The sequence below is a fragment of the Salvia miltiorrhiza genome, chromosome 7 (genome assembly GCF_028751815.1).
Source record: "Salvia miltiorrhiza cultivar Shanhuang (shh) chromosome 7, IMPLAD_Smil_shh, whole genome shotgun sequence".
In the NCBI taxonomy this organism is placed as follows: Eukaryota; Viridiplantae; Streptophyta; class Magnoliopsida; order Lamiales; family Lamiaceae; genus Salvia; species Salvia miltiorrhiza.
The window spans coordinates 27,795,752-27,818,725 of record NC_080393.1 but is presented as its reverse complement, the minus strand read 5'-3'; the positions used below and the strand labels follow the sequence as shown (position 1 = coordinate 27,818,725).

The 22,974-nt window shown below is 35.6% G+C and overlaps 2 protein-coding genes, 2 long non-coding RNA genes and 1 other non-coding gene across 6 annotated transcripts; 3 read left to right on the top strand and 2 right to left on the bottom strand.

The window, feature by feature from the left end:
• Positions 1–2,769: 2,769 nt before the first annotated feature.
• On the bottom strand, positions 2,770–6,056 carry LOC130995834 (uncharacterized). 2 transcript variants are annotated; one of them, XR_009092283.1, is made up of 7 exons: positions 5,593–6,056; positions 4,965–5,173; positions 4,571–4,685; positions 4,420–4,491; positions 3,934–3,987; positions 3,168–3,404; positions 2,770–3,043 (listed from the first exon to the last, which is right to left on the bottom strand). It is a non-coding gene; the product is annotated as an uncharacterized LOC130995834 (long non-coding RNA). The 2 variants fall into 2 exon arrangements; XR_009092284.1 differs by having other exon boundaries at positions 4,965–5,092.
• Positions 6,057–7,410: 1,354 nt separating this feature from the next.
• LOC130995813 (transcription factor MYB105-like) lies at positions 7,411–9,468 on the top strand. Its single transcript, XM_057921252.1, has 3 exons — positions 7,411–8,122; positions 8,192–8,563; positions 8,852–9,468. Exons 1-3 carry the CDS (start codon positions 7,876–7,878, stop codon positions 9,106–9,108), a joined length of 876 nt encoding a protein of 291 aa, XP_057777235.1. The 5' UTR covers positions 7,411–7,875; the 3' UTR covers positions 9,109–9,468.
• Positions 9,469–10,141: 673 nt separating this feature from the next.
• Positions 10,142–10,651, bottom strand: LOC130994026 (probable calcium-binding protein CML46). The gene has a single exon (XM_057919064.1). It carries the CDS (start codon positions 10,649–10,651, stop codon positions 10,142–10,144), a length of 510 nt encoding a protein of 169 aa, XP_057775047.1.
• Positions 10,652–17,062: 6,411 nt separating this feature from the next.
• Positions 17,063–18,062, top strand: LOC130995836 (uncharacterized). Its single transcript, XR_009092286.1, has 2 exons — positions 17,063–17,854; positions 17,957–18,062. It is a non-coding gene; the product is annotated as an uncharacterized LOC130995836 (long non-coding RNA).
• A 302-nt stretch (positions 18,063–18,364) lies between these two features.
• LOC130996454 (small nucleolar RNA U3) lies at positions 18,365–18,584 on the top strand. The gene has a single exon (XR_009092627.1). It is a non-coding gene; the product is annotated as a small nucleolar RNA U3 (small nucleolar RNA).
• Positions 18,585–22,974: the final 4,390 nt, after the last annotated feature.

The following is a 22,974-nucleotide window of genomic DNA, read 5'->3' as shown; positions in this document are numbered from 1 at the left end:
AATAAAACAACAAATAAATAAAATGAAAAACAAAAAAAAAACAAAATAGCGGAATGAACAGTGCCCGCTTGATGTAGCGGGACACTGTTCACAAACTGGATTTTAGCGTGGCGGACAGGGAATTGTTGGAGAAGCACTACACGCTATTCTAGAGTTGGCCGCTATTTTAGAGGGGTTGTTGGAGTTGCTCTGAGCGATGATTTTGATGACGTAAATTTATTATACTCCCTCCGTCCGCGATATCGTTTCCACATTGTGGACGGCACGGGTTTTAAGAAAAGTGGTGGATAGTAGTGGATATGTAGTTAGTGGAGTTTGGGTCCCACAATTGTTGTGAGTGGAAGTTTGTGGACCCTACTTCTATAAATGGAAGTGGAAACGATATCGCGGACGGACCGAAATGGCAAATGTGGAAACGATATCGCGGACGGAGGGAGTATTTGGAATTCAGATGACGCAAAAGTTAATTAGGGTGTGTTTAGTTGAGAGTTTTGGATGATTAGCCCTTCAAAATTGAAAAAGAGAAGATTTCATAAGAAAAATTAAGGGCTCAATTATGTTAGGGGATGTAAAGTTAAGGTTAATTGTATATAATAACACTATGGTATCTTCTGTTAATTTTTTTATTTATGATAAGATTTTTTAAATTTTGGCATAAAACACGATTTCGATTGATTAGGGCATCCACATTAGAGAGTTAAGATGGACTTTTAAAAGTGGTCTCCACCATTTAAGAGCTCACCCTTCACATAGGGAGAGCGAGCACCATGAGTCTTAAATTTTATTTTTCTTTTTATCTTTATTTTTAATGAAATTTTGAATTAAAATTAACATTAAATTTAACAACATAAATTTCATTTAAATTAAATTTTAACACTACATTGATTAAAATTTAAAATTGCATTACAATAAAATAAAATTCTAAATTAATTTAAATTTAAAAAACATAAAAAAAAACCTACAATAAAAAAATTTAAAGATCACTGCGTTTCTTGATTTTCTCCACCTTCTTCAAGTGAAATGTCAATTCGTTGGATTTCATTTGGGAGGTGTTTCTACCCAAGATGATGCCGTCCGCGAGGTCGCGTTGGATTTGAGAGAAAATTCTCATGACCTTGACCATGTTCTCTATGGCCTCGAGAGCTCGAGTTTGCTCGCCGGACAACTCCGTCTTTTTCTTGCATCTTCCTTTGTCTTTCTCCGCCGTCTTTTGGCCTTGGGGCCTTGCTGAGATACTTTGCTCGCTAAAAGTCGTTGTGTAGCAACCATACGAGTCATTGGAACGTTTGGTAAAGTGAGCATCCTTGCCAATAAACGCAAATTTTTGACATTCGCAAAGCACATTCCACGCATGTGGATACTTGAATACACTACCATGCTCGCCAACGTATAATTGTTGTGCTTGAGCGGTGATCCGCTCATTGCTCACCATCGCTCATGCCGGAGACCCAATTCACCTAACACTTGTCGTAGATGGCCTTTCACACTTTCACGTTATTTTGGACGCGTTGAAAGTGCGACTTAATTTGCTTCACGTCGCGTGGAATGGTGTGTTGGCACCGTTGCGCTTTGTATTTCGTGACGATAGTGCCCCAATACATGGCTCCCTTTTGGCCGGCTCCTTTGACGGAGTCGCATATTGCCTCCACATACAAGCGGCAGACGAGTATCGTCTTGGCCGATGTGTAACCGCCTCTTTGCTTGGTGATCACAGGCATGGTCGCTATCACCTCCAACTCGGGCTTAATTGCTGCCGCAAGGGCGTTCAAATTAATTCCCTCAAGACCCGCTATTGGAGCGATGTTTGATTCTTGAAAGAATGACGAGAATGCTTGGCTGGATGAATTTGCATTATCGGGAGAGGGATTTTGGGGGTGGTTGCTTCAATAATTTTCTCAACTCTCATCTATTTGTTTTAGCACAAAAATATATGAAAGAAAGAAGATGAAGAAGAATGAGAATTGTGTATGAAGTTGAATGGAAAGATAAGAGAATTTATAGAAGGAAAAAGATGAATAAATAAAAGAAACAAAAAATTAAGAAAGAGCGTTGAATGACTCTCTGTCGAAAAGAAAAATGAATCAGCCATTAAATTCGAATTTTTCAATTTTCCATTTTTTTCTTTTTATTCACCCTCTTTTTTTATTGGGACATGTAAAATATGCGCTCAATTCATCTCAATTGTGCACCGGGATCGGAGGGGGGAGATGGGTGCGGGGAGCCGGGTGCGGCATTGATGGGCGCCCGCGCCCAGTGCTCGCCGGCGTCCGCACCCTCTACTATGGATGCTTTTATAACATTGATTAAATTAGGCAAAATAAAAACTGACATGTATATACATTAAAAAAACTGACATATGTGTGTGTATATACACTACAACAAAATTCACCTATTAGGACTTTCATGAGAGTCCTATTATATGGTATAATAGGACTTTCACTACTATAGGACTTTCCTTAGGAGAGTCCTATTTGCGCTAGTCACTATATGTGTAATAGGACACTCATTGTAATAGGATGCTCAAGAAAGTCCTATTAGAGTATGCTTGAAAACTCATTTTTGTGACACTTAAGAGTGTCCTAATAATTAGTGTCTTGTTACAATATATTTTTGTGACACTTAGGAGTGTCCTAATAATTAGTGTCCTGTTACAATATATATTGTATTGTTCTAAAATTTGTAGTTTGACATAGATTCATGTAACATTCTAAAATTACAAATTGCTACTAATAATACGTATATAAGAAAGATTAATTGTAACCATAGAAATATTGCTAAATTCATTTATATTTTCCAACTAAACTCGTTGCAAAACAACAAACTTTAAGATCTTATGAAATACATCTGCTCCACCACTCTTGTATGTCACCAAAGCTATAACCATGTTAAAACTTAATAAAACTCACAAGATTTTTGAGGAAATAACCATAACTAAGTTTCATTCATTCATTTTGTCGTGGCAAAGACCAAAAAAGAGACAGCAAAAAAAGAGAACAGCAGCCAGCACGATCAATCTTCTTCAATCATCATCGTCGTCGATCACCTAAAATGAAAAGAACATCAGGATTATGAGTTCAAATCAAATCTAATTTGAATCTATTGATCTAATGAGAAATAAGAATCGTGGTTTTTAAGAATAGAAAAAGAATTTAAGAATAGATGATTACCAAGTGTCGAGGCCATGCAATGCATGCTCCAATTGCATCTCCAATTGTGGACAAGTTTGAATATGGCCTAATTAAATCTTCTTCCCATTCTATAGGAACTAAAACTTGAACTTCACACCAATTTAATCCTAGTCGTTTTCCTCCAACATCGTGATTGGGATCTACACTTCGAACCCAACCTTTAGCCACAGCTTTTCTAGAATTGAACAAACTCTTCAAGAGCACCGCATCCCCAACCTATTCAATTAAACAATAATTGATGAACTCAATAAAAAAAATTACTCTTTAAAACCATTCTTCTAACTACCCACCACCTTCACTCACATTACATATCATCACCAAAAAACATAAAACTCCAAAACAACAACAGATTTTCTTCACATTCTTCCTCCCAGAAATGATTGCACAATGAATACAAAAACTCAATTACTCAATCATCTAAATCAATTTTCAGCAGACATAATATGAAATGAAATGAAAGGCACATCACATGAGGCACAAAGGCAGTGAGGATAAGACTTTGTAGTTGTACTTCAATACACAGTTGGCCTGCTCTAGAAATTAATTCAGCAGCATACAAGTGCGTTATAGTTCTCTAGCTTTCAAGTGTAGTGGGATAAGACATATAGAAAATCTGTAAATAGCACCAGAAATCTGTTTTGAATGTCCATGCAATAATTATTTACAAGTTTTTCATCAAGTAATGGATAGCAAACACCAAAGGAACTGAGTATATGGCGCCCTAGTTACAGAGGATGGAAGATACCTGAGAGAAAAAGCGTTTGAAGTCCAAGAAAAAATGTCTTTTTCTCAATATAATCTGCAAGGTCATTCAGAGACTTATAATTCCTCCACAAGATAAAAATAAAAGCAATTCTAAATAGCAATTAACAGAGCAATCAAATCACTCAATCTGCTTGTTCCCCTTTTATACAGCCAATGGCCCAATACAAATGTACAAAGAACATATTGGCACCAGTGAGTAAGAGCAATTGAAACAAAGGGCGATGTAAACCCACTTTATTGTGAGAGAAAGGGGCAAAGCAGCATGATGATTAGATAGCAAGAAAAGTTGCATAAGTCCAAGTTATCAGATTGTATAATTTAATAGATCATAAAAATTTAATGGATTAAAGGGTCATTATGATTTTAGTTTTAGAGTTTAGCGGCAGAGTAAATTAAAGGAACTACTGAAATAAAAGATTTAGTAATACATTTCTTTAGACAGGAACCGATCTGTTACATTATATACCTTAGACAGTACACCCAACCCAGAACAAGGAGCATCCAGCAGAATTTTATCACCTTTCAAGCAATTACTATCCTAAAAATTTGAACACAAAAATAAAAATGATTAACATTTCCTTTGAAAATAGTTTTACTTAAGTAAGAATTTCCCTTACAAGCGCACGAAGATCAGCATGAATGGTAATGATAACTTGATCAAGTTCATGCAACTTGGTGTCTCTTTGAGGATTTTCAATCGGCCTTTGTTTACATCAACTGCACTTATGCTACCTGATAAGAATGTCAAGATAACATCACTACTGAAAGATAGAGTTTTTACCATGATCGAACTCGTATTATATTTTGCAATGATAATATGATCATTAGTTTTGCAAAAAAATTGTTCGTAACATTATTCTTAAGATCTAGACAAATTGGTACAATTAAATGATTATCCTAATTTATAACAAGGCAGTGGTTTCAGGCAACCAAAATAAGAATATAGATTACAGGGTTTCATCCAGGAATAAATAAATAGACATAGTAAGCAGTCATGTTAATAAAATCTACCACATTCTCCAGCATTGCACCTTGGCCCTTTAGACATGAGGCCATGAAAAGAGTCTTTCTGCCCGGAGCTGCACAACAGTCAATAATGCTATCACCAAGTTTTGGATCCACAACTGTAACCACCAATCCTGCGCCAAAGTTTGCAACTCTTACATATCTTCTATCTTTTGGGGCCAGTGGATGCTCACATTCCTTATTGTGGTCAGGAGCTAAATAGGGCAGAAGATCAAAGACAAAGTTGAACAAAAAAAATTGAAAACTAACTCAAGCATATAGGTGATACCTATGTATAATACCAAGTGCACCGAGAATATAATTGAATCAATGTAAATAAAGATGCAAAAAGATCTAGATAAAAATATATATATATTTAACATTTTTCTATAATTTAAATTAACGAAGATTTTAGCATTAGTGCTTCTCTATGAATAATCTATGAAGAAGGAAAGCCAACAAATATACTATTCAAACAACTATATCATCACCTTTCGAATATCCACGAGTAGCATATAATAATTGTATCCAATTCTAAACTAAATGCAACGGAACAACTTTATGAGTATGTTAAGTGGAAAGCTGTACATCACATATAGAAGAAATCAAAAAACAAAAAAGAAATGCACCATACCAAAGCAATAGAAATAGTCATCGGTCCCCGCTAGAGGATTGATCGAGCTGTAACTGTTAATGGTGAACCACGGTCTTCTCAATTAAGGAGACGGCGGCTGTGAGCAACAGCTACGATGTTGAGGTCGCCGGGAAAGAGTAGCAGGAGAGAGAGTGCGGTAGTCTCAATGAGAGAGACGACAATATCGGTGGTTACAGCACGATGGCGGCAAGGAATAACAGATGTCTGGCAGCAATGATGATGTTGAGGTCGCTGGGGAGGAGTAGCTAGAGAGAAATGGAGCGGTGGTGGTCTGGCTCTCGATGGCGAACGGCGGAGGTTGAGATCGATCGAATTTGTGATGGGGATTTTGCTCGCCGAAGCGGTTGCAGGGTTAAGCGGCAGACGAGGGTTTTCAATTTGGGGGTGAATTGTTTTTTAGTAGGTTTGACTTGTGGGGGTGAGAAACCGCAAAGTGTTTCAAATTTGTGTAGGTTTGATTTGTTTTAATTTTTTCTTAGAAATTTCTTTTTAGATAAAAAAAATAAATATTTTATATTTTATTATTTATCAATGAAACAAGCATATAGACTACCGAATGAATATTATGGTAGTCTATACGTGGAAATTCACGCTTCATATAAGGCATTTACAACCGATAGTCCCATTACAATGATAATAGGACTCTTATAAAGTAAGTGTCCCAATACAAACGTCCCCATAACCTTATTTTGTTGTAGTGATATATTGGAAATGTAGGCTCACAATAACAAGCCGACCTTAAATAATGTCGTTTCAATTTCTTTTAGGTGTACATCAAGTTTATTTGTACTTCTTTTATAGCCATATGAACTTTAATTTATCTAGAGAGAGACCCATATTGTAAATCATAAAAGAAATATGTTATGTTTACAGTGCTAAAGTTTAAATGTTATTATAAGTTTAAATGTAATTATTATACTCCCTTGTTGTTTTGTACAATAACTTTCTATTTTTCTTTTTTCTTTTTGGATTGTATTTCAAATTACTTTCATTTAATTTTAGACACTCTCATAATTAATATTTTATTTATTGTTACTTTTCATATTTTTACTATTGTTAATACTTAATAAAATATTTTTTTTATTACTTTCAATATTAATTATAACACTTTATTATCACTTTATGCTCAACAACTTTATGTTAAAACTTATTAACAGGCAAAAATGCTCTAGTGGGCATTTTTACAAGTGTTTATAAGAAAATGGCATTTTTGCCTATTAACACTATGAAAAGGGGCATTTGCAAAAATGCTCTTTTCTTATAAACACTTGTAAAAATACCCTACTTTATAAACTTAAACATTTTATACCCTAATTATGTGAAGTGCCTATTTTGCCATTTGATGTTGATGGTTTGCTTGATTTTCACTGAAAGTCTTACACATTTGACCAATTTGACAGCTATCAATCATAAAAATCAACGATTTAACAGCTATCAGTCAAGAATACATATAACTAGTGGGTGGCTAGATCATGTGTCCACCCCTAGCGGACACATAATTTTGCCGGTCGGACACATGATCTAGCCATCCACCTGTCATATGGAGTATATTTTTGACTGATAGCTATCAAGTCATTGACTTTTATGACTGATAGTTGTCAAATCGATCAACAAATCAGTCAAATATGTAAGACTTTCACAAAAACCAAGCAAACTCATCAAATGAAAGAGTATTTAAAGAATATGACATAAAATGTTTATGTTTATAAAAAAATACATTTTTCACATATAACTTAAGGAATAAGACATTTTAAATTTTCAGTTTTAAAATTTATGTCCCTCTCTTAGGAAGTTATTTGGGGATGGAGGGTGGTATTACACTACAGAAAAAGCTAATAAAATTACAAAAAGGATAATTAAGAAAAAAAGAAAAAAGAAAAAAAAGAAAACGGTAAAATGAGTTTGGAAGTTGGGGGGGTTCACTTAAATAGATGTGCAGTAAAACACAGTGGGTTTCCAATGGCGAGAGAGAAGTGATGATCATCATCTATGTTGAGATCTCTGCTACTCATACTTTCCGCTGCTAACTTCTATTCCCAAGATTGTTCACTCCCAAACCCACCATTTTCACTCTCTCTCTCTCTTCCTTTTTCCCAAATCTTGTGCCTCCCCTCCCCTAGTTGATGAGCGTATGACCTGGTAACAGTATCAGCCAGCCATGTCAGAGGAGCCAAATTTTGTGATCCAGATGATGCCCTTATGTATAGTTGTATGATGTAGAAAAGTGAATCGATTCAGTGTATGTATATATAGGTATTGGAGATGGTGTACGCCGACGACTGGGGTTTCCCTTTCTCCGACGAAGCTAACAACAGCGAGGGCATCGATCTGAACGCGTCGTTGAACGACGAGGATCCGGATCAGGATTCGCACGTGCATGGGTCTCGAAGCAAGGTCTGCGCCCGAGGCCATTGGCGCCCCGCCGAGGACGCCAAGCTCAAAGATCTCGTCGCCCTCTACGGCCCCCAGAACTGGAACCTCATTGCGGAGAAGCTCGACGGCCGATCTGGTACCATATCATACCTACTTCAACTTCTCTATTTCTTTTTTCGATAATATATTAATTTTGTGGGTGCAGGAAAGAGCTGCAGGTTGCGCTGGTTTAATCAGCTGGATCCCAGGATAAACAGGAGGGCTTTCACCGAGGAGGAGGAGGAGAGGTTAATGGCGGCGCACCGCTTGTACGGCAACAAATGGGCCATGATAGCCCGCCTCTTTCCGGGCCGAACAGACAATGCCGTCAAGAATCATTGGCATGTCATAATGGCCAGGAAATACAGGGAGCAATCCAGTGCTTACCGCCGCCGGAAGATGGGCCAGTTTGTTTTCAAGCGAATCGAAGATGACAACGCCGCCGCCGCCGCTGCTGCTGGGGTTTTCTGTGGCGGCTCGGCCGACCTAGCCGGCGCTGGGGTTTGGACGCCGCAAGCTTCTCTTGCTTTCTACCCAGGTTTGCTTCCTTAATTAAATTAATCACATGCAGCTAATGAAAATTCATATTAATCACCGTGATTTGAAACATACATGACATTGCTCCCCAAAAGAAAGCACTCAAAAAGAAGGAATAGACAAGTGTCTATTTCTCTCTTTTGTGCCGCATCATTAATATTCGCTAAGACATACGACTTTACAGAATCTTTTTCGCTACATCAGAGGAAGAAGAATCTTTCTTTTTTTTAAAAAAAAAAATGAAGTCATTGTTTTTTGGTTTTCTGTTGCTAATGCTTGTTTTGGGCAGGCCCGAGTTACAGTAATGAGATGATGAGCGTTTTCAACCACAACAAATCTTGGGAAGAAACCAACACCTATTCCTACCCTTATCAGCAGCACTACACTCCCGCAGCCACAGCCACAGCCACAGCCACACCATTGCTGCACCAGCACTCACTCTATCATTTCCCTTCGGAAGCAGCTTCGGTTCACGCCGAGCCGAAGGTGGACGAGCGGATGGCGCCGCCATTTATAGATTTTCTGGGAGTGGGCGGGTCTTTGTGAGGGATTAATCCTTGAATGATTAGCGAATAATTAATGAAGTAATTGGAGTGCGTGTAGTGTGTGTTGGGTTGGCATTTGGAAACAGTAGGAATTCTTTGATTTTGGGCTCCATATGTAGTTATTTTGGAGATGGGAACTGTTTCAAAATATGTGAATAAGGTCATGTCACTTCCTCTCTCATCACTGTGTTTTACTTTACATCTTACATATACGAGAATGGATAGTGGTGAACTGTATGGTAACATGTTAGGTGTGAATTACATGGAAAGATGCAAAAAGGCATAACTTTTGGGCACGTTCATGTGATTAAATGTTTCTGTTTGTGACCAAAAATGGAAAGGGAAGTATACGAGTGCGTGATTTCGTGGGAGCAAAAATATCATGAAGAATGGAAAAGACAAACAATAGATTGGCGTTAAGGTCCATTTCTCATGGGCCTGCACAAATTCTGGTCATATGAAAAACCCACTCTTTTTTTTCGATTCGCATTCAATGTTGTAACTGTTTGAACAATCTTTTGCCCCATCACCACAATACACATTTCATGTCCACCCACATGGATCCAACTGCCAATACTCCACGCATGTTTCTTCCCAACATCATTAAATTACGCCTATCTCCTTACCAAACATTCCTCTTATACAACACAACCCTCAAATTGGACCAACATCTTAATTAATTATACTTTCTTTCTCGGGGCATTTGCAAAAATGCCCTTTTCTTATAAACACTTGTAAAAATGCCCACTTTCACTTATGAAAGTGGGCATTTTTACAAGTGTTTATAAGAAAAGGGCATTTTTGCCTATTAACACTTCTTTCTCTACCTTAATTACACCAAATATCGTTTGTTTTTCTTATTTTTTACAATCAGAAATTAATATAATATATAGGACTGCAGCTAGCTAGCCCGCATTAATTGGGCTATTACTTAATTAAACTAAAAATAATAACTTCTTCATATAAGTTGAGCAGCCACATTAATGAATGTGACGTAAGATTAAAATAAATACTCTCTCTCACTTACAATGGCCTTAACAAAGGCATTTTTCCGTAAATATGAGAAACTCTTGAAAATCAATGAGCTCATCTCCATTAGTATCAAAGGCTGTGATCATCCTCTTGTACTCCTCCAAATCATACCTTTCCTTCAACCCTAAGCTGGAAACAATCCTATGCAAATCACTAGCATCTATAAACCCATCATTATTTGCTTCGAAAATCCTAAATGTTTCCTTAATCTCGTCGAAACTGGGCTCTTCCTCCTCAAACAGCGCTGCCAAATCTTGGTCTCCGACGCTTGAATTCCCATTAATGCTCGTCATTCCTAATCTGTTCATCACCATATTCATCTCTGCAATGCTCATTCCTTCTCCAACCTTCGAAGCATGGAGGACTTGTTCATTACAAGGGCTTGACGAAATCGTCGAAAAACTTCCTAGGAGAAATCGAACCTTCGTTATGAATTTCTCGACGTCGCCGAAGAGGGAATTGAACAGCAACAGCAGCAGGTTTGAAACAATGTTTGCCAGTCGCAGCTCCATTTGTTTTTTTTTCCAACAAATTACGACAAGTTTCGTTGTGTGTGTTGGTTTTCTGCAGATATGGATCTTCTGTAAAACAATGTCTATTTATAAATGTATGGATGTTGGATTTTGGCTTCTGCATGAAGCCGGCAGGAATGTATTGTGTAAGAAATTTGTAATGCGCGTTGATGCAGTCGACGTATTATAAATATTGTAGATACGATACATTGGATTTTAATATTCTTCATATTTTCCGGGAAATTGAAATGTTCTAACCACTATGCGATGCCTAAGTGTGGCGTCGCATTTAAATTTTTTTATTATTTAATATTGTTAATTTATCCAGAAAAAAATAAAAAGAAGAATTGGTGTCTCGTATACGTAGCCATGTAGGACATAGAATGGAAAATGGCGTTGTGAAGTTTCAACGAATGTTTATTAATTATTTCCTATGTTTTCCAAGAAACTTCCTATACTTCTTCTGTCTTTTGTAATTCTTGTTCTTTGTCACTTTCCGCTCTCAACTTTTTGGATTATATTTCTAAAGTCTTGGTCTAAGTCAAGCCTGATAAAGTCCGATGAAATTTGCATCATTTATCATATAATTTTAAAACGAAGCACTTATTTAATTAGAGACAAGATTCCTTACTAAATAATAGACTTATTGGAGACCGAAGGATCGTTATTATAATTGTCGAGCAACTATTTTATTCTCAACAAATATAGTGTTAAAGGTAACATGAATATCGACCCAATTATATAATAAAAGAATATATCAAAGAGCTTGCTTTTCATTAGTATTATCGATTGGTGTACATGTTTATTTCAAAAGGCATAAGCTTCTTCTTCTGTTTTTTTTTTTTTTTAATATTTTACGAATAACTAAATCCCCTACCCATCTTCTATCATAGGCCCACCACTTGCGCCTTCTCTATTATTTCTCCCCAATTCTTCTCAAATTATTTCTACCTCTCTCTCTTCGTACTCCACTATACACGGCGCACTACAACAAAAGTTTCTATTAATAAGGTGGAATGTGAAATTTGGTGGCTAATATTCGTGTTATAAAAATTAATAATATTTAAAAATATAATTATTAACGATTAATTATATTATCAAATATTGTTAATTTTTATGATACATATAATAACTATCAAGTCTCATGTCATTAGTGAAATTTTATTTCGTACGTAGTGGCGGTGAGTCAGCTTACATCAAGTTGTGTGACCGCAGATCGATCCATGTGACAATTCTTAGCAAATTTAAATTCACTTTGTTTAATTATCAATTTGTTTAACAACCACTTCGTGTTTTTTCCTAGTGAATTAGAGTAACTATATATTCTATCTTCCTCTTTCGTTAACGGCAGAAATAATATTTATTCCTATAATGGAGACTAATTCAAGGATAAATTCCCATTAACAATGGGGGATTATGGGCATAAATACAATATGTTCGACAAACTTTGCGAAGAAAATTTGCAATTTAAAGGGCTTCAAAATAGATTTATTTGGACCATAGCCTTGTTAATCTGGTATCCCTAGTGGGCTTTTTTGGCCCATCGGAGTGGCATGACGGGTTTACTAATATTCTTTTTTTTTTTCAATAAATTGAATTTTAATTTTAAATAAAACTACGATAGGTAGCTTCTAAATATTTGTAGTACAAGTAGGGATCCTCTACAGTGGTACTGTGTACAAAAACAGGGGTATTTGACATTTTTTATTTTTTATTTTTTATTTTCTTTTTAATTTTATTTCTTTTTTTCATTTTCCTATTTTGATGCACGTCACGGTGCTATGTACATCAGGAGATTTATTTTCCGAACACGACGCTGCTTCAATATAAATAGAATAAACTATGTAAGAGTTTTTTTGAGAAAATAAACTATGTAAGAGTTAAAATACGTAAATGAAATAGTTAAATTTGTGATAAAAAGAAAATTAAATAAATTTTCTAATTCAAATTTCTTTTCCCGAGGAAATGTATTTACATATTTCAATCTCATGCATTTTTATTATGTATTTATCTTAACCTTCTTTTTATATGAGAAAATAATGCATGCATTAGTTGAAGCAAAATTGACAATAGTAATCAACCATTATTACCAGTACTTGATGTTGTAAATGCATTGTGTTTGTGTACCTAATCAGTCGCTATCAATAATCAGAGTGCATCAATTATAATTTTTCTTTTTAAAAAATATTTGCACTAATTACGAGTTTATATTTTCTGATGTGTATAGGTTTAGATTCTTTTTATTGTATTTTATGTTTAGGAGGACACATTGAAAGGTTGAACACTAAAGAGACGAAATTGAGCACAATAAAGTTGAAATCTGAAACAGGAAATGAGCTGAGATAGGCTGGAAACCTAGGTCAAGATGGTCGGAAGTTCGCGATGTGAATAAATCTAAAAAGATGAGACAACCATATGTGAAACGCTCGAGCAAGACGTCAAGATCTCGTCCAGAGTACAATTCAAAACAAAAGCTTCGTTCATGTTGTGGGCAAGTACATGAGAGGCGAGACCAACAAGTGACATAACTAATTTGATCAGAATCGGGAATGGATAAGGGTGTACAATTGTTCCCTCTAAAAATTCCGAAGATGATATAGACTTGAAGTCTTCATAATAAGGACAGATCGGAGCAAGTTAATCAGCACATGGAGTTCTTGCAAATCTGGAGTTGGGGCCTGACAAGCTCAACAGTTACTAATGAAGAATAGATTCTCAAGTCCAACCGCGTGTTGACATTTAGCCTATGCCCTAATTCTCTCTTTATAGATATGTTCCATCCGTCTAAATGGGTGGGCTACAAGATCAACCAAGATCTAATGGATATGATTTGTTCCTATTTTATACACTTAAAAATATTCTTATATAGATATATATATTTATCATTTTGGGATATCCACAAAAATGAATTCATTTTTATTTATGGACAATACCCTATATCGCATGGTGGGCCCTTTCCCCACCCACAACACAATTAATTATCATTATTAATAAGATCTTTTAGGTAAGACCATTTCAACCATTTTTATTAACACTTGTGTCTTCCCCTTTTAGGACTATTTCTTGTGTTAGATTGCTACTCCTAACGAACCGATACTTTGAAAGGGATATTCCTATTTTCAGTGATATTACGAGTATGCCCCAATAAGGGTACTGAACTCCCTACTTAAGAGACTTACTCAGATGTTCATCTTCGAATCAAAATGACTTATGAAGAAATCAAGAAGTCCCTCCATTTTCACTGATACATGAGGCCATATATAGGAGGAAGAAGAAAAGGAAGATGAGCCTCAACTGCAAAAAAGAAAGCACTCATCCACGGCAACCAACGTCATGTCTCCCGAACCCTTGTCTACTCTTCCCCTAAGCTCTCTCCTATTTTTTCACCAACCAAAAAGTCTGCCTCTCAGCCCTCACCATCTAAATCACCTCCCAAAGACCTCCCAAAACCACCTTAAAAAGCCAGAACTCCCAAACCCAAGAAACCCACACCATAGAAAAAGACATCCCCCATTGTTGGGAAAATTCTTGGGTTCGAAGATGTCAAAATCCAATGATACCAAAACCTCGATGATGACCAAACTAACTGTAGGATCATAAAGTTTCCAGCTTGTTCGCTAATTTCTTAACACATCGCAAGTGTACGAGTGCAATTGTGTAAAGTAGCAAGCAATGTCGTATTCCACAGAGATTGATTATGATTAATTATTATCTTAAAATGTTATTCTCTATCTAGAAAACAATTAAAGATGGGTTTGTTTTAAGCAATGAAAATAAAATAAACAAGAAAGAAAAATAAAGCAAGCTGTAGGAGATTCATTATTAAATGCGATTTTATTAAAAAAAGAAAGGGAAAAGAACTTTAAAAAAAACCCCTTGAGAGCACAAGAGAGCAAACTAAGGGCCGAGCCTCATTAAAACCTTTTCACGGAAAACCTAGTGGGAAAAACCGAGAAAAGAAAAAAGAGTACCCGTCTAAAGGAAGGAAGCAAAAGAGGAGATAACTAATGGAAATAAAATATACCAAGGTAAATGTTTCAATAGATTCAGATAATCCAACAAATTCAATTCAATAGGCCAAGAAAAATCTTCCTAAGATAATCTCAATTCTAGTCTATACCCACTCCCGTGGCATACAAACCGTTGATTACATGCAAGACTACCGTCCCCGGATCACTCTTAAACATGCAACTACAAATAGCTTTTAGGATTAATATCCTCACATTTATCTCAAGCACTCTCGCTAATATTGACAAGTACGTTTTATATCATTAGTTCAGGTAATAATTATCATCTCCCGATATCAAATTAAAACCTAAGATTATGTAAAATTGGTGATCAAGCAATTAAGCAATCAAGTAATACAAGAACATACAAAGGATCAATAAACCTTGAATTATTGAATCAAATAAAGTCATAAAATCATCATCTGTTTACTCCCAAACCATATGATAAAAGATTACTAGCCACACATAGACATATTAACTAGCAAAGAAAAATCAAGAATGAAATAAATCATCCAACAATAAAACTCGAAAAGTTGTGATGAATCTCCAATTCTTGCTTCCAATCTCCAAGTATTGTGTATCTTCAAGTTCTCCAAGTGTAAATATGAGCAAAGGTCTCTTCAATATGTTTTTTGGGAGTATTTATATACCATATGTTTCAAAATATAGGTCAAAATCGTGTAGGATCGAAAAATAGCTGAAAAACTCAAAAAACGCACAAAACTCGAACTAACACGCGGCCTGAGCATCAGAGAGACGCGCCCACGCATCTGGAATAGAAGAATTCGATAAACCACGCGGCCCTGGCGCGCAGCTGCGCGTCTAGGTCGCGTGCGTTTTTCAATTTTGCGCAGTAATTTTGTTTCATCCCATTCTCCTACGTTTGATGTCCGATTTTCGATCCGTTTGCTTCTCAAGAACTCGTATAGAGATGAACTTCAACTTGTATTTTAGGCCATTCTTCCAAATTCTGCTTCATTAATTCTGAAAATTTGTTCAAACAACACGAGATGCAAGACTCGACAACAACATATCAGATGCAATCCAACGAGAAAAAATCAACAGCTAACAGATCAAAATTGAAAAATGCTTCCTTCAACAGCTCTATTCAACTCTCGTCTATAAGATCAAGATACACTAATCGGAGTTGTTTTGCATTTCATTTCTCAAGGCTTCAAAGCTATCCTTAGACAACAACCGTATTCCAAAGAAGAACTCGATCCACATTATTATATTCCAAAGTTCATACTTGCGAATAATTAGATAGTTCCTAACTAGGCAGCTCTTCATTGTAAAATCTTTAGCCCAAATCCTAAGCTCACTAAAATATCTCATTGTTCTTCATTGTAACGGTGTGATCAGATTAGTTGGATAACCCCTCAAAACCTCACACCCTTTGTAGAAGAAAGGTGTTGAAGGACAAGGAGTTCGAGTAAGCTACTAGTGTTGTAGTCTGAAAGTTGGAAAGCATTGGGTGCTACTTGTGACCCAATGAACTTTTGCTTGCGCCTCTCCTACTGACCAAGAACAGGCTGATTTACGTAAACCTACTGAAGAAACACGTAAACAAGCTGCCAAAGAAGAGAAGATATTTGATAAAAAGTTTATGAAAATTCATTCGCTGAAGTTGGTTAAACACAAAATAAGGGAAAACGCCAATTTTCTTATTGAAAAGAAGAAGCACGATTCAAGGTGTAGAAACAAGCACGCGCGCATGCACGCGCGCACACACACACACACACGTGCGAGTGTGTTATATGGTGAAGATCCATAGAGAATCTCTTAAGTATAGAGATTAAGGAATTAATCTCTACCATTAAATAAATAGAATCTAGCGATGCCCACGGTCCGGTTCCCGGTTTGAACCGAATCGGAACCGTCGATTCCGCAGTTCTGAAAATAAGAACTGGAACCGAACCGAAAACATAGTGTCACGGTTTCAGTTCAAACCGTGAACCGACAGTTCCAGTTCCAGTTCCGAACTGGCGGTTCCCGGTTCCAAAAGATGGAACCGTTTTTTATACATTTTTTTTTATTTGTATTTTATGTTTTAAAGTGTTGGTTTGAAGTTTATAAAATGTACACAATGTTGAACTATTTATTTAGGTTGTAAATGATTGAAATTTAGTATGAATTAGATGTGGGAATGAGGGTTGACCATTTTATTTAGATTGTAAATGGTTGAAGTTTAGTATAAATTCTATGTGGGAATAAGAATTTGAGATAGATAAAAGTAAAAGATATAAAAAAAAGCACATGAACTTATGGTTTTTCAATGCACATGATTCCCACATCAAATTTTTACTAAACATCAACCATTCACAACCTAAATAAAATGGTCAATCCTCATTTCTCATTCTCACATCTTATCTTATTTTTACTAAACCTCAACCATTTATATAACCTAAATAAATGGTTTAACATTATTTACATTTCATACAACACTTCAAAATATAGTAAAATTTTTTAAAAAATAACGGTTTGAATCGGGAACCGTCGGTTCTAGGGCGGTTCTTGGTGGTTCCACAGTTCGGTTCCGATTTCGAACCGGGAACCGCCGGTTTCATAAACTTGGAACCGTAACTGAACCAACCGAACTTGGTTTCGGTTCTGGTTCGAAACCGTCTAACACGGTCCGATTTCACAGTTCGGTTCCCGGTTTCAGTTTTTTTGGCCACCTCTAATAGAATCTAATGGCTTGAAAATATTGACCATCCAAATTTAAAATTCATTTAAATAAATTGCAAATCATTTAATCCAAATTTAAAATTCATTTAAATAAATTGCAAATCATTTTTTATTAGCGTAAGGGTATTAATGTAAAAGTGTGATATGGTAGACCTAAACTAATCCACGTTCACTCCCTTCACCCCATTTGTCGTCTTTTATCTCTCTCATATAAAATCTCCTTCTCTTTCTTCTTCTGCGAAGTTGTTGTTCGATGGAAGGTGAGGTCTTGACGGTTGAGTCGTAGAAGAGGACCACGGGAACGCGCTCGTGGTGGCGGACGAAGGGGCTGGTGGAGTGGATATCGCGGTCGCAGGCGGCGCAGAGGGAGGTGACGTCGGCCTTGCAAGTGAGCATACCAGGGTCTGCTCGCACACCTCATATATCCAGACGCGGCCATGGCGCAACGCCAACTTGTTGGCTATGTGAATCTTGTCGTCTAATTGAGTCTTCTTCAACTCTGGTGTTGGTGAGTTTTGTTATTTTTTCTTGATCATCTCTTTTCCCAAGCATGATTTGGTATGATGTTTTTTCATAAAAATTTGATTTTTATTTCTGAATTTCTATTCAGAAAATGATAGAAGACGGCCACTGGCGCCGCCTTGCACGAGTCACATATCTTCGTGTTCATTGAATTGGATTTTCGTATAAATTTCTGTTCATTGGAGGATTGATTATATTATGTTCATTGAGAATTTGTTATTACTCCTTATATATTATATTCATGAATTTTCAGTAATCATAATTTATGATTAGAAGAAACTTTATTCATCAAACTATTTTCAAATAATAATATGGTTTATTAAAAAATAATTAACATGAGGTTTTCTGCATCAGCTTCATTAAACTATGAATATTATAATAGAAAAAGTCTGATAATTGATATCTGATTGAGAAAAAAATTAACATATAAATTGCGAACATGTCAATAAAATATTCGAATTTTTCTTGCTGGCATGAAATATTTCACATAAAACATACGACCTTACTTGAACAGGATCTGTTCTATAGGTTCGTACCTCTGTATCCTTGATTTCTAAGGAGACAGGAAACCATGTCTGGTGGATGAACCATGGCTGCTTGACCAGAGCGTGATTAACCGCACCAGTGGGTTTGGTGTCCGAACCGCTGGTCCAGTAGAGGATCGTTCTCGGTTCACTTCGTCGAACTGGGGTGGTCTTGCAGCTGTCTGACAGATATTTCACATAAAACATTTCAAACAAAGCATAAAAAATTTATGAACATCTAAATAAAATATTCAAATTTAATTTTTCTTGTTGAAATAAAATATTTCGAACAAGCATAAAAAATTACGAACACCTGAATAAAATATTCAAATTTTTCTTGCTGACATAAAATATTTAGCATAGAACTTTTCGAACAAGCGTAACAAAATTACGAACATCTAAAGAAAATATATTGTACAAATTATAAATTGCAGCGTTAGAGTTCACCACTGTGTTTTAACGAGAGAGAGAGAGAGAGATAAACAAATGGAGAAAGGGCCCGGAGAGACTGGAGGGAGAAAAAAATCACAGATCAAGATTTTTTGCATTGATGAATGAATTAAAAAAAAGATCTTCCAACGTTATATTCCATAAATTGTGTGTTTTTTAGGCAGAAAAATAATCAAAGATTTTGAGATATTTTAAAATTTTAATCTATCTAAATAAAATAAGTTAATAATTTTATTATTTTTATTTATCAAAATTAATTCACAAAAATAAACATACCATAAATATTGTGCTCCGTATTCAGAAACACTACTTTTATAGTTTTATTGAACATAATAATAGTAAAGACAAGAAGGAAAAATAGGGATGATAAAAAAGCAAATATAAATAGACACTGAATTGAAGAATATTAACAAAAGTTGTCGCAGCATCACAGGACTTAGGTAGGGATGGCAACGGGCCGGATCTGGACCGGGTCTGGCCAATACCAGATCCAGATCCGTTTTCATATACCAGATCCAGATCCAGATCCATGGATCTGAAAATTTTGGATCCAGATCCAGATCCGTCAGATCCGCGGGTCCACGGGTCCAGATCCATGGATCTACTATTTTTAAATTAAATTAAAAAAAATTCACAAAATCAATAACATCTAATTTCCATCATGAAAAATATAACACAAAATATTTTTATCTAATTACTTTTAGTTTTTATTCTTTTGAATATAATTTATTTATTATTTTTAATTTAGTTAATATTATTAGTAAACTAAATATAAAATATAAAAAATATATATAACATAAAACGGATCCACGGGTCGGATCTGGGCCGGATTCGGATCTAAAATTTTAAGATCCAGATTCAGATCCGTTTTCAAAACTGAGATCCAGATCCAGATCCGTCGAGTCCAAAAAATTGAGATCCAGATCCGTAACGGATCTGGACCGGGTCCAAGATCCATTGCCATCCCTAGACTTAGGTCCCATTCCAACTAATTTACTGCTGAAAAAAGATTGTGGACTGGAATTGCTGAAAACAATATTGATTATCGAAATATCTCTCTTGTCTCACACTGCTCTGCCACCCGACTCTTTTAGATTATTAAAGGGAAAAGGTGCAGATTGGCCCCCGAAGTAGTAGCCCCTATAGCATATAACGCCTCTTACTCACTGTGTGTGCAACTAAACCCCTGAACTTCGAGAAAAGGGTGCAAATTCCCCCCTCTGACCTAACGCTGTTAAGTGTCCGTTAACGTTTGAGTTTAATTGCACCCTCTACTTCAAGGGCGGATTTGCACCTTTTTTTTATATATATAATTTCAGCAACCCACCTCCGGCATCAACTTAACCGCCCCCGTATTCATCGGCTCCAACTTACACTTTGTCAGCTCGCACGCGCTCAATCTCTTGATCGTCAACTGCTTACCGCTGACATGCAGCAGCATCACCAATTCCAGATGTGGACCTGGATCGAATCCTGCTTGGTCCAAATCCATAACCGTATTTTTTTACTTAGGTCAGAATCTGGTCCAAATCCATTAGGTCCAAAAAAACGAGATTCATGTCCAGATCCATTAGATTCACAGGGTCTCGAGTCCTGACCCGGATCCATTCTTTTTTCTCTTTTAAAATAAATTTACAAATATTAAATTAACCAAAAATAAAATCATAATTATTATCTAGAGTTTTAATAATTATTCAAAAATAAATAAATAAAATTTAAATATATATTATATAGATAAATATATACACAATTAATATCATAAGATAAGCCTAAAAAGTTAAGGTGTTGGAGGATATGCTGTTGTGCGGGGCGGTGAAGAAGCTAGTGGCGTTGCTGACAAAGTGTAACCTGGAGCCGATGAGTACGGGGGTGGTTAAGTTGATGCCGGAGGTGGGTAGCTGAAATTAAAAAAAAAAAAAAATTAAGGTGCGGATCCACCTCTGAAGTATTGGGTGCAAATAAACCCAAACGTTAACGGACACTTAACGGCGTTAGGTCAAAGGGGGCAATTTGCACCCTTTTCTCGGAGTTCAGGGATTTAGTTGCACACACAGTGAGTAAGAGGGGTTATACTAGTGGTGCCGCCGGTTCAGGAACCGCCGGTTCCGGGCCCGAACCGGCGGTTCAGGGTCCGGAATCCGGCGAACCTGAACCGGCCCGGATGAAATTAAAAGGGCCGGTTTTCTGACCCTGAACCGGCGGTTCCGGTCCAGGCCGAGAACCGGCGGTTCCGGGCTTTTTCGTTTTTTTTTTTTTTTGTATTCTTTTTTATGAAATTAAATGATTTGTGATGAAATTTCAAAATTCTAATTCAACTCAAATCTTAAAATATATAATATAAATGACTTGTGTAGAAAATTTAATGATTGTGATAGTTTTTATGTCATATTTTTAAATTAAATGAGTTGTGTTGAAAATGTATATTTTATGAAATTAAATGATTTGTGATGAAATTTCCAAATTTTAATTCAACTTTAAATATAAATTATAAACATGTGTTGAAATCGAAAATATAAACATGTAATAGTTTTTATGTCATATTTTTAAATTAAATGAGTTGTGTTGAAAATGTATATTTTATGAAATTAAATGATTTGTGATGAAATTTCCAAATTTTAATTCAACTTACAATATAAAATATAAACATGTGTTGAAATCGAAAATATAAACATGTAATATCTTTTATGTCATATTTTTAAATTAAATGACTTGTTGAAAATTTATATTTTATAAACATGACAATTAATATATTTTTTACATAATATTTTGTTATGTCATCTTAATTCTTTAGTAATGCTTGTGCTTTTTTTTTTATTATTATTAAATGACTTGTGTTGAAAATTGAAATACAATAAAAGTACAATAATTCTAACACATTGAGTCATTGACAATCAAAATAATGCATAAAACTTGAATTTATTCTATATATACAAAAAATATTATAAGGATACAAATTACAATCTTAAAAATTGAATAAGTAAACAAACTAAAATGTTTTAGGAGCGGGTTCCCTCCTAAAATATTATAAGGATACAAATTACAATATTCAAATTACTCTCGGGAGCATTTGGAGCATCATTTGGATGTTTAGGAGCGGGTTCCCTCCTAAAATGTTTTATGAAAATGTTAGAAGAAAGTGTTTTACTCTTACCCTTATCCTTGCCTCTAGTGGGAGGGATTTCCTCCTCAACGTTGTGACGTGCTTGGTCGGCTTCCTCCTCCGCCTCTAGTTGTCGAACTCTACGTGCATATTCTTCATCCTCCGCTTCTTGAAGTTGTCTAGCATATGCTTCATCGGCAGCCTCCCGGCGTGCGCCGAATGGTCCTCGTTCAACTGGAATTTTCACCCTTCTCCTAGAGGATGATGATGGAACTTGAACATTTTGAGTAAACTCGGGAGAAGTGGGAGTGCTATCAATATCTTCTTCGTGGTCGACATTGATAGACTTGCCACGGTTACCACGACCATGAGACATGATAACAAATAAACAAGTAGAGAAGAGAATATAGATAATAGAGGTTAGAGAATAATAAGCAAGAACAATAAAGTAAATGAGCAAGTGAGTGTAGTGATAGTGTAATTGAAATATATAATATAGTATAGTATAATATAGTATAGTATTTAGTACTTAATAGTAGTACTAGTAGTAAATTAGTAATATAATGTAAAGCAAGAACAATAAATTAAAGGAGCAAGTGAGTGTAGTGATAGTGTAATTGAAATATATAGTATAGTATTTAGTACTTAATAGTAGTACTAGTAATACTATAATGTAAAGCAAGAACAATAAATTAAAGGAGCAAGTGAGTGTAGTGATATTGTAATTGAAATATATAGTATAGTATAGTATTTAGTACTTAATAGTAGTACTAGTAGTAATATAATGTAAAGCAAGAACAATAAAGTAAATCAATTGAATAAGCAAGAGAATAGCTAAAGAATTATAGAGCAAGAGCAATTTAACAAGAGCAATAGCACATAAAGAATGGAGGAGAATTAGAAGTAGAAGAGAGTAGACTGTAGAATTGTTAATACAATGGAGTGATTTTGAAGGTGGAAGAAGGGGGGTATTTATAGATAAAATTGGGTGGGGGAAAATGTGAATTAGATAAAATTGTGTGGGGAAAAGTA